Source organism: Gorilla gorilla, chromosome 4 (genome assembly GCF_029281585.2).
Source record: "Gorilla gorilla gorilla isolate KB3781 chromosome 4, NHGRI_mGorGor1-v2.1_pri, whole genome shotgun sequence".
In the NCBI taxonomy this organism is placed as follows: Eukaryota; Metazoa; Chordata; class Mammalia; order Primates; family Hominidae; genus Gorilla; species Gorilla gorilla.
Window position 1 is genome coordinate 141,619,574 of NC_073228.2, and position 12,722 is coordinate 141,632,295.

Genomic DNA, 12,722 nt, shown 5'->3' on the forward strand with positions numbered 1-12,722 from the left:
CAGATCCCCATGGTGGAGTTTGAAGTCTGTAAATACTCCAATGCCATAACTCAGTCCCTAGTTTACTCTGCAGCCTTTTGACCAGTTTGGCCTCCCCCGTGGTTGTCCTTCAGAGAGATAGAATGTGGTTGCAGGCCCTCAGGAATATCTTGCCAGAAATATTTTACTGCAAATCAATAAACTGATGACATGTTGACTATTGTACTTTAGGTTCTCATGAGGTCATTGGCATGACTCTGCTTCTCCAACTCTGGACAGCAATGGGACCCTATATAGATAGGATTTCTGAGCCCCTGGCTCTGGTCAAACTGCAGATCTAGTAAGTATCCCAATCCTAAAGTTCAAGACCAAAATGATCAAACTTAGATTTCTACTTCTGGATTAATGAAGAACCTGACTCTTGAAGATGTCCAGCCAGCAGGATTCAGGACTTGGTGGTGCAGTCCTGCTATCACAAAGTACCATTTACACACAGGTTACCAGAGAGCCCCATACTCTTCATCCTCTTTCAGCAGTGCCACCTCAGTTCATAGAATTAGGCTGAATCCCTATAATAGCCCACATGGACACGTAGACACATGCATTAGTAAGGTACAGATCGAGTTAACATTTCCTGAAAGCTGAGGGTATGTTAAAGCACCTTACCTCCATTATCTCATTTTATCTTCAGAACAACCCTAGGAAGTAGGTAGCATTATCTCTTAAGGTACAGACATAAAGTCTGCCCAAAAGTCCCACATAACTAGTAAGTGCAGAACTGGCACTGAAACCCAGGTCTATCTGACTCCAAGGCCTGGGCTCTTAATAACAATGTCCACTGACTCGGAATAATGTCCATAGCCCATCAGGCCAAGTGAGGCACAACCCTTCATGTCCCACTCTCTGACATTCTTCCTTGTGCGACCAAACCAGGCCAAATCTCCTAGGACCTGTGATATAGCACTACTTCACTTCTGATTATGGGAAATTGCAGTGTGTACTGGAGTCATTGTTATTAATTTTATTGAACTTGGAGTTTCCACACTGGGGCCTTCACACAAGCCAATCATGATTCACCAAAGATGACCAGCAGCTGCTGTCATTCTTGTAACATGCTCCTTCATAAACAAGCTCAAGAACAGGTATGTTACTAATCACATTCCTAAAACCCCAAGTCACAAACTGCTTTCTTTAAAACTCAAGGGGAAAACTCTTAAGTGGGCTGTGTAAAAATGTAAAACATTTTACACAGACAGATAGAATTAGACAAGAAGAGAGAAAGACTAAAAGAAAACATGCTCCTCATTATGTGGCATTTTGGAAGCCAAGCTTATGTTTGGTTTGAATAGGAGAGCTGAGCCCTTGCATGTGTGTGGTTTTGATAGTGGCTATGATATACTTTCATAAGTGAAAATGAAAAGTCCAGGAAAGTTGTGCTAAGACTCTGAAAATCCTCATAAATGATAAAAAGTTAGATCTCTGACCTGAGAGGCATTGAACTTATTTAACAGAAAAAAAAATCTACCAACACATGTTCAAGCTATTTTTTACATGGTTTATTAGTGCTCTATTCCGTTTAACCTAGTTTGAACATTCATCCAGAAATTGAAAAAAAAAATTAGGTCAGTTTGATGATGGCAAATTTCATCAAATAAAGCACTTGCTTTAGGAAAACTTACACAAAAATTATCTTGTCCAGATCTGTCTTACCAGTTCAAAACTTAGCAAGTAAAATCCTAAAAATCCAAATCTGGGTGCAGGGATATCAAGAGGTTTCTTTCCCTGACTTTGTTTTTGCAGTTGAAAACCTTACTTTGTCAAAAAGTATTTCCAAAATGGAAAAATTTGGTTTCAATTATCATGGTTGAAATGCATGCACATCTGCTTCAGGCAGCAGTGATGCCCAAAACTTTTTACAGAATTTTCTATCCCTGACTTCTAAGGTTGGGGGAGGACTAAGTGACTTGCCGCTGGGAACAGAAGAAAGGCTAGGTTGCTCAACACTTGCTCTTCCCTGGGTCTTGCCAGCATTCAACCTGACATTACAAAACTCAACATTTAAAGTGTACTGGCTTTCTAAGTCTTGTCTCCTCAGAAAATATTCTCTATCTGTCGTTCCTGGATCAAGGGTAAATAGACGAGCTCCTTTTGCTCAGAAGTTCCCTGAGGTCCAAAAACAGACTCTCCTTCATAAAAACCAGCCATTAAGAACCATCCTCTGAGGACACCTCACACAAAATCACAGCATAGTGCCCGGTACATGGTGCCCCTCTCAAGCAGGGGCATCTCTGTGCTTCTGATGAAGAAAATAATCACAATTTTAAGAAAAATAGACAATTAACTTCCCCTTTTTATGATGCTTCTTCCAAAGTTGTGGTGCTCTGTAACTCTTGCAGATCTGCCACCGTCTGGGCCTGAATGTTTTTTATTGTGGTAAAATAGATGTAACATAAAATTTATAATTTTAACCATTTTTAAGTACAGTCATACTGTTGTACAACCATCACCACCACCCATCTCCAGAATTATTTCATCTTCCCAAACTGAAACTCTCTATCCATTAAACAATAACTTCCCCACTCCTCCCTCCCTCCAGCTCCTGGCAACCATTTTACTTTCTGTCTCTATGAATCTGACTAACCATTTATTTTGAAATTTTATTTTAAGCTATCCACAAGGCTGATTTCCAGAACTGAAATAAAATCCCAATTGCAAGGGCAACTGCCATTTCTGATATCTATCTTCTCTACATTCACACTCACACAGAAACAATTTATCATTGTAATAGCTAACAGCCAGAGACCCTTTCCCTTTGCAAAACAGAAGACAAAATCACCTTCCTCTGACTGTTCAAGCCACAGTGATTCTCCCATGGAGGGAAATGGGGAAGACTTAGCATCATAAGGTCCAGGAGAGACCTGGAAATCTAGAAAGATACCGCAAAGGCTAGTGCAAATTCACAAGTTCTTCTTAAGAGATTTTGGCCTGAACAAACATGCATCCAGCCCTTGGTTCCAACCACTGAGGCAACTAGATGCCACGGGTTGTCTATAAAAAGAAAGATTAAGGTAGATCTTGGTGAAACCTAAAAGAAGAAATGTCAAGCCCTATGGGGTAACTTACTATAAGGAGATAGTTTTAGATAAGAAGCAAGATGACGGCCTGATAAGCTCCCTCATTTCCTCATGGAAATGGTTCTACATAATCTGCTTTGGATGATAAAAAGAGAGAGGTCCTAAAATATGCCTTGGTTAGTAACCCAGCAGCGAAGTATAGGGTACAACATAGCAATAGGTGGATACCAATGATAACAGCAACTACCATCTACTGAGTACTCACTCTGTGCCTAAAAAACTTTACTAGGTACCTTACACATATTGTACCATTTAATCTTCACAACAGCTCTATGAAGTGTAAGTACTGTTATTATTCCCTTTACACAGAAGAGAAAAATTAGTTCTGAAAAAAATGTGACACACTCAAGGTCACACTGTTTGTAAAGCAGATTCACCGCTAGGTCTATGTTACTCCAAAGCCCATGCTTTTAATTAATAGCCTTTCAAGGTAGAAAGTATTTTCATACCCTCATGGCAAAGAAAAAAAAAATTGTTCATTAGCAATCCCTTGGTTGAAATTTTGTAATGCTTAAAAACAGCCCCGATTAAGATTCAGCAGGTTAAGTGTGGAACGAGCACCAGATTCAGGATCCCTCCAGTCTCTGGAGGTTGGACACGTGATCCTAGGCGAGTCACTCAGCTTCTCTGGACCTCAATTTCCCAGGGAACTTGTAAAACACGGCTACTTCCCTCTGTTCTCCCCCTACCTCAAAGCATTCCTTGAAGTCAGTTACCCGTGCTAAGATAATAAGGCTGATATCCAAAGATGAGGCTATTGGCCAAAGGCTTCAGTCTCTTCTTTCACCAACTTTCTTTTTAGTTATCAGAGCCTCACACAAAAGTTATTAGTTAATCAGCTAATAACTATTCAGCACCTGCTATTTGTGTACCCACGCAGTAGTCAATGGGGGTATTTAGAAGTACAAGGCACCAGCCTTGCCCTTGAGGACCTGTCTCCAAGTTTGGGGACTGCTAAGATATATGAAATAAAAGCACTGAAAGATCTGGTGGGCCTATTATTCAGTGTCCAACTATGAGATACAAACCAGAGGTATTAGAATTCCGAAGAACATCAGCCAGGACTAGAAAAGCTGAGTTTCCAAGATAAAGTAGAATTTTAGAATAACCTTGATAGATAGATAACTTTTGCAAAATTGGAAGGGAAAGACATCCAGCAAAAGAAACTCTGGGAGCTAAGGATATGAGGCTAGATGGAGTAATGTATAGGATGGGTGATCATGAAAGAGATCAATAGAATTCTCAGTAGGTATATGAGTGAGCAGTGGAAATGGGAACAGGAGTTAGAGTTCAGAAGACTTGAACGCGTGGCATGGTAAGCTGGACTTGGAGCAGGAACAAAAGGTATGACCTGGGTGACCTGGTAAACATTGGAAGCTGCTCGGTTTGGATTTCTTGTCTACCATCTGCCTTCAGCAGAGGAAAAGTACAAGAACATGTGCAACCTGGTGTTCTAAAGCCATAGACATCAGCCATCCCAGCTGAGAGGCCCCAGGACAGGGGCAAGGACTCATTACATTTCTGAACACAGAATTGGGAACACAGTGCCCAAAACTGTTTGATCCGCTGCTGGTAGTCTCACGCTGACCTCTCAACCCCAGTTACACCACAGGTCAAGCAAATAGGCATGGCCCAGAATCTCTAAACCTTCATCACATCAACCCCATTCTCTGCCACCTACCAGATCAATGGGACACTGTTTTGGGGACCAAAGACACTGCTCACCTCTGCCCCACACTTAGGAAATAGGCCTTCATATTCTGCTGCTCAGCAGGCCTCACAGAGTTCAACACTAAACTCCTGTTGCAAAGAGCACCCAGAAAGAGAATGCACCAGCAGCAGTCAGTCCCAGGCTCTTCCTGTGGGAGTCATCAAGAAACACAGTTCCCAGGGCCTCTACAGACAAAAGAATGACACCCAACCATCATGCTAGTTCTAATAGGGTCTAGAGATGTTTAATGGCATCACTGTGCCCCGTGAGACACAGAAGTCACAACAACTCATGAAAAGGAAAGTGTTCATCGAGATACTCTCTAGTGTTGACTTAGTTGAGCCTATTATTGTTAACCAGATGGTTACTGTCTGCATCAAACTGGCAACCTGGAGCAGCAGGCTTCCCCTCAGTGGTGCACTGCCATGGCCGGACCCCTCCCTGCAGTCTTCTCTCCTCAGATAAAATGGCAAGCCTCGTACTCTACCAGCTGCAGACCAAAGAATGAAGAGGTTGGCACTCAAGAGATATTTTACTTCATAGACAGAGGAATGTCACCTCTGCACTGCGCTGAGCACCTTCACAATGAAAGATTCAGATCTTCAGATAACAATTTAAAAATTTAGATGTGTGTGCCTGCCAGGATCTAACTGCCTCGCTAGTTAGATCCAGCTCAACAAAAGTACTTAAAATCTTTTCTGCTGGTTCCTATTTCAAAAGAAATCCCTGATGGAGGAAGCACAGACCTTCCAGTATCACTCATAAACTTTTCAATACAAATATGAAACTCAGTTCAGAGCAAGTATCATCTGACTGGGTTTCTCTCCTTCATCCCTGAATGTGTGTGTATACAGGCATACACGGCGTGCACGCGCGCACACACACAGCCATCAGCATGGCATGCTTGCTGAAGATTCAAGCACTCCTGCGTGAAAATGCAAGTACACTATGTCAGGTCAGCCCCACTATGACATCAAAAACCCCCCACCAAAGAAAAAACACCCCGGGAAAGGAGCCAGGAAAGGGAAACGCCTCCTTGAAACAGCCTGAGAAAGGCAATCTGATTCAGCCTGTGCTGAAACTATTCCCGAACACCAGCCAGGAAGTCCCTTCTTTCAGGGTGCTCCGCTGCCTAGCAAACCCAGACCTGCCTTTGCGGAAGCCAGATCTCTGGAGATTCAAGCCCTGGAACGGGTGATTTGGAAAGCGGCTTTCCTGCTCTTGTTCTGGCGCCCTTTAAGATCCATCAGTGGCCAGGTCTTCCAACTCTGCCTAGCCAATGCAAACACAAAAGCTGGTGGCTGCACCGCAAGTACACATTTACTTACATACACACACAACACAGCACACACTTATACATACATACCTTTCACCCTCCATTGTGTGAGGCCCAGCCAGGGTGGTAGCCGCTGAACTGTGTATGCACTCGGGGATCCTAGTTCTGTTCTTGATTCTTCCAGCAGACCAGTGGGAAATCTGATCAGCAACAGTGATTCAGCATGGCTGCAAGTGAAGCCTCCTCCCTTCTCAATCCTCCTTCCTCTGACTTACTCGCAGCAGCTTCTACCGCAAAAGCAGCAGCAACAGAAAATGTCTTACCCAGAGCTCCCTGCAGCCCTTTCAGCTGCTAAAAGCAGCAACCCACTTGCTCCCCCTCCCCCGCAGGCTTGCTGCTCCTTGGTCTCCTAGGAACGGCGGCAGCTCCAGCGACCCAGGTGCACTGCCACCTTTCCAGCTGCCTCTGCATCTGCCCAGGCATCCCCAGCCCAGGCGATTAGCCCGCCCCTGGGGCTCCTGCCTCCTCTGTCTAGGCTGCAAAGAATCAGGCAGTTCGTCACTAGCCCGAGAAATACTGGCCCCTACACCCTCCCCTGCTCCCATAGGCTATGAGTCTGTCAGCCTGGCCAGATTGCTGGAATGAGGAGGCCCCTCTGTGGCCTGCAGTGGAGTTTATCATCCACCTGGGTAAATTCACTTGTAGGTCACAGTTTATGTTCCAAATCCTCCTCCCAAATTCTGTAGTAGCTCTGAGTGTCTGATAGATGGGGAGAAGTTAAGGGAAAAGCACCTGACAGAAGTGAGAAAAACACAGAGAGAAATTAAGAGAATACAGAGAGAAACTGGAAAACTAGTCGAAAAAGACAGGTAGTACAAATAGATGAAACTGAAACAAACCCTATTTTACTGCAAGAGGCCAAAGACTACTGCAGTAAAGCTATCACAATGAATACTAAAATATCTTAACACAATCCTAAAATATCTTCCTAAAATCTGTCATATTGGAATTTAACTTAAGCAGTGCCTCCAACTAGTAAGTCTCCCACTGAACCCCCATATCCAGCCAAAGATCTTTCACATCCTGTAATCTCCAGCTGCTGAGCTTCAATTTAGACTAATTTAACTCTCCCTGCCTGAAATGCCTTCTCCAATCCCAGTCCTTTAGTCTTTCTGGGAGGCCAGTCAAATCCCATGTCTTCATAAAACCTTCCCTAATCACACCAATGACAGTCAATCACCACCAAAATACACAAACTATACTTTCCTGTATCGTCATCTCACACCTAATATACAGTCTTGGCTAATTCATTATTTATAAATCTTCTTTCCCAAACTAAAACATAATCTTGTGGAAGGCATGAGGCCAGTCTGTATATCCTAGCCACAGAGGCTTAGAGGTAACTGGGACAATTAGCTGCAAAAAGTGGTGCAGAAGCTACCCTAATGCCTCAGAAAAAAATCAGCTATGAGCATCTCTCTTCTGGGACACCTCATGGCACCCCTGGGCTTTTCCGAATCCGCACCAGCACTCACTGGGTGCTGACTTTCCTGAGTAGTGTTCTCCACACTCTGGACCTCATGCTCAGCTACTCATTCACAATATAGGGTCAGACCAGACAATCTTTAGAGTCCCTTTCAGCTCCAAGATCACAGGATTCTAAAAATGTTTTAAATGGTCCGTTTTTCTTCTCAGAGTAATCCATGTGATTGTTTAAGAAGAAATACTAGGCTCCGATGTGTTGTAGGGGGCTTCAAGGAGGATAACATGATGTAGATGAAAGTATGAAGAGACGCTCAGTAAATCTATCATCCTTATCATTTTAACCTGTTAAATTTCTTCACTACTACAAAGCCCTAAAACCACAGAAGGAAGAGAGGAACACTGAGGTGACAGAAAGTAAAAGTAACTAAAACTTTATATAGCCTCCTGAACTCAAACTGGCTACAGGGTTATTCTCAAAGATTACCTCCCCTGGCACCTCAGTGTTCTCTTAGACAAGGCCATTACTCACACTCACTCTTTCTCAAGTGAGAAGAGGCCTGGATAATTTCATTTACACCCCACAGGGCTGTATCTTCACTTCTTCCTTTCACAACAATACCCCTCATATCTTGTTCCCTCTATGTCCCTTCCTCCTCTAATCAGCCTTGTGGCCCTGCTCCAGATATTTCCTCTTGAGGCCAATCACAGGGACCACAAAAAGCTGAATATCACAAATAAGGAAACTGAATCTCGGAATCCGTGCCAGAGTTCAGACATCCACCAGGAACACAACTGGGTGATTCATAAACGGGACATAAGAAAGAGATGACTCCTCCTTTGCACATACCCACGTTTACATATTCGCCATACAGGAAGGTGGGGAAATGCCACATCTAACAAACCAGACAAAGAAAAAAGATCAGAAAAGGAAATATGTAAGGGTTGTATGTATTCAAGTTTCAAAATATAACTATTAAGAGCCAGTATAAAACCCTGCTAAATTTCCCTGCAAAACCATACGACTACACCTTCATACTTTATTCACCACTCACGATTCACAGGAGGTAGACAGAATAGAGAACACTAAGAAGAGGCCATTTAGAAAAGAAAGGTCATCTTAAGCAAAAACAACAAAACTGGAGGCACCACATTAACTGACTTCAAACTATACTACAAGGCTACAGTAAACAAAACAGTATGGTATTGGTACAAAAACAGACACATAGACCAATGGAACAGAAAAGAGAACCCAGAAATAAAGCTGTTCACCTACAACCAACTGATTTTCAACAAAGTCAACAAAAATAAGCAATGGGGAAAGGACTTCAATAAATGATGGTGGGATAACTGGCTATCCATATGCAGAAGAAACTGGACCCTAACACCATATATAAAAATTAACTCAGTCAGGCACAGTGGCTCATACCTGTAATCCCAACACTTTGGGAGGCCAAGGCGGGCAGATCACCTGAGGTCAAGAGTTTGAGACCAGCCTGGCCAACCTGGTAAAACCCCATCTTTACTAAAAATACTACAATTAGCCAGGTGTGGTGGCATGTGCCTGTAGTCTCAGCTACTTGGGAGCCCAAGGCAGGAGGATCACTTGAACCCGGGAGGCAGAGGTTATAGTGAGCCGAGACTGCACCACTGCACTCCAGCCTGGGTGACAGAGCAAGACTCTGTCTCAAAAAATAAAATAAAATAAACACAAGATGGAGTAAACAATTAAATGTAAGACCTAAAACTATTTAAAAAAAGAAAAAAACCTAGGAAATACCCTTCTAGCAATGCAGCAAAAGCAAAAATTGACAAGTAAGACCTAATTAAACTAAAGAGCTTCGTATAGCAAAAGAAACTATCAACAGAGTAAACAGACAATGTATGAAATAGGAGAAAATATTCATAAACTGCATCTGACAAAGGTCTAATATGCAGAATCTATAAGGAATTTAATTCAACAAGCAAAAAACATGTAAACCCATTTTTAAAAGTGGGCAATGGACATGAACAGACGTTTCTCAAAAGAAGACATACAAACAGCCAACAAACATGAAAAAATGCTCATCGTCACTACTCACCAGAGAAATGCAAATCAAAACCACAATGAGATACCATCTCACACCAGTCAAAATGACCATTATTAAAAAGTCTAAAAATAGCAGATGTTGTCAAGGCTGTGGAGGAAAGGGAATGCTTATACACTGCTGGTGAATGTAAATTAGTTCAGCTACTATGGAAGGCAGTCTGGAGATTTCTCAAAGAACTAAAAATAGAACCACCATTCGACCCAGCAATCCCATTACTAGGTATATGCTCAAAAGAAAATAAACCATTCTGCCAAAAAGGCACACGCACTTGTATGTTCATCGCAGCACTATTCAAAATAGCAAAGACAAAAAATCAAGTTAGGTGCCCATCAATGGTGGACTGAATAAAGAATGTGTGGTATATATATACCATGGAATACTACACAGTCATAAAAAAGAACAAAATCATGTCCTTTGTGGCAACATGAAAGCAGCAAGAGGCCATTATCCTATGTGAATTAGTGCAGAAACAGAAAACCAAATGTCACACGTCCTCAGTTATAAGTGGGAGCTAAACATTGGGTACATATGGACATGAAGATGGGAACAATAGATACTGGGGACTACTAGAGGATGAAGGGAGGGAAAAGGGGTTATATGATTTGGATGTTGGTAGCCTCCAAATCTCATGCTGGAATGTAATCCTCAGTGTTAGAGTTGGAGATAGGGCCTAGTGGGAGGTGCTTGGGTCATAGGGGCAGATCACTCATAATAGTTTCACACTGTCCCCATAATAAAGAGTTTTCGCTCTGAGTTCACTCGAGATCTGGTTGTTTAAAAGTGTGTGGCACCTTCCTCCTCACTCTCTTGCCTCTGCTCTCATCATGTGATATACCAGCTCCCCCTTTGCCTTCCACCATAATTGTAAGCTTCCTGAGGCCTCCCCGGAAGCAGATGCCAGCACGCTTCCTGTACAGCCTGCAGAGCCATGAGGCAATTAAACCTCTTTTCTTTATAAATTACCAAGCCTCAGGTATTTCTTTATAACAACACAATAACCACCTAATACAAGGAGCAAGCCTTAAAAGGTAGTTGAAAAGCTACCTATTGGGTACCATGCTCATTACCTAGGTGACAGGATCATTCATACCCCAAACCTCAGCATCATGCAAGATACCCATGTAACAAACCTGTACATGTACCCCTCGATCTAAAATTAAAGATGAAATTTAGGAAAAAAAAAAAAAAAGGAAGAAAGGTTATCTAGCAAAACCAGGGGCAGAGCTGAGTCAAGAAGCAAAGTCTCCAGACTCCTGGCACAAAGTTCCTACCCCCAATATTTTCCAGTTTCAGAAACACATTTTACATTTTCTACCTTATTATCCAAATGTTCTCTGGACCACAGTCTGAACCTGTTTGCTCTATGCTAATTTTCCTGACTGGACTTCAGATTAAGGACAGTTGCTGTTGGAGTCCTGCAGTAGAGGAGAGTCAAAATAATCAATGTGGTATCTGTCTGGAGAAAAAGGTCCCATCCTCAGATTGCTCAGCAATAATAGTGTCTTAGTCCAGCAGGCCCCAGCCTTTTTGGCACCAGGGACCAGTTTCATGGAAGGCAACTTTTCCAAGGATGGGGGTGGGGGATCAGGGGGGATGATGGTTTCAGGATGAAACTGTTCCACCTCAGATCATCAGGCATTAGATAGCTTCTCAAGGAGCGCACAACCTAGATCCCTTGCACGCACAGTTCACAATAGGGTTCACGCTCCTAGGAGAATCTAATGCCACTGCTGAGCTGACAGGAGACAGAGGTCAGGTGGTCATGCTCGCTTGCCGGCTGCTCACATCCTGCTGTGCATCCCAATTCTTAACAGGCCATGGACCAGTACCAGTCTGTGACCTAGGGACCCCTGTCTTAGCCCAGTCCTTCCCACACGCCAGCCTTCTTCTACAGCTTATCAAAAGTCCCTAGTGGCCCCAGATCTCTACCCCAAAGCAATGTATTCAGCCATCTACACCAACTTTGTTTAGAATCATTCAGCTCTTATGTGGCTTAGGAAGAAACCATGTTGGGAGGAGAAACCTTTTTAAGCTAGGTTTTATCTAGAAAGTTCTCTCTTCCATACTCTATCTCTGTACAGAGAGCCAGTACAATTTATCTGAAGACAGCTAAGCCAATCATTCTTCCTTGTAAATGCTCTTTTTCTTTTCTTGCCTTTACCCTCCTTCTCCAGGACATCAGTTCCTCACATTTGCAGGCACCATAACACAGTACAATGGTCCCACACCTAGCTGTGCATCAGAACCATCTGCCCATCTGGTTAAAATGGTAGGTGTCAGATCAATAGGCATGAAGAAAAGTTTTTAGGGTTATAGAAATGTTCCGTATCTTGACTGTGGTAATACCTACACAACTGTATACAAGTACTGCATTTCATTAAACTATACACTTAAAATGGGTTTATTTATGCAAATTATACCTCAATAAATCTGGATAAATGAAAAAACACTGCAGGGTCCGGCTCTTCCTCACACCCATAGAATCAGGGCCTGAGGAACAGGAATTTTTTTAATTTTTTTCCTTTAGTTTTAGAGACGGGGTCTCTCTATGTTGCCCAGGCTGGTCTCGAACTCTTTGGGCTCAAGCAGTGCTCCCGCCTCAGCCTCCCAAAACGCTGGGATGGACAGGTGTGAGCTATCGCACCCACTAGGAACAGGAATTTTAATGAACTTCATAGGTGACTCTAATGCACAGCTAGATGCAAACATCACCTGAACAATGAAAAGAGCCCAGACCATTAAAATCAGACAGGGCAAGGTCCAAATGCACTTACCAGAAACATGACCCTAGGCAAGTTACAAGCTTCGATTTTCTCATTCGAAAAAAGGTGAGAACAATAGTACCTACTTCACAGCATTGTTAGGTTAGAAGGTAAAACACTTAGCTGAGAGTCTGGCCTATAATAAGCACTCAGCAACCATTAGTAGCTATGATTTTCATTGTCTATGCCAATGCTACCGAACCTGAGCACTCGGTCCTAGGTTCAAGAAGAAAATTAACCAGGGTAGGGCCTCTCCTGGAGCTATTTTCACATCTCCACTGGTTACTA

At 42.9% G+C, this 12,722-nt stretch overlaps 1 protein-coding gene across 3 annotated transcripts in view; it reads right to left on the reverse strand.

Annotated features, from left to right (window-relative positions):
* KLHL3 (kelch like family member 3) overlaps positions 1–12,722 on the reverse strand; it is a 276,374-nt gene that overhangs the window by 112,239 nt on the left and 151,413 nt on the right. For 2 of the 3 annotated variants that reach the window (XM_055389111.2, XM_004042559.5), the window contains one exon: positions 6,191–6,387. In XM_055389111.2, the coding sequence (XP_055245086.1) occupies positions 6,191–6,204 (14 nt within the window). In that variant the 5' untranslated portion in view covers positions 6,205–6,387. Of the gene's footprint in view, positions 1–6,190; positions 6,388–10,987; positions 11,088–12,722 lie in introns of all 3 variants that reach the window. The other variant, XM_063706795.1, reaches the window with a different exon arrangement.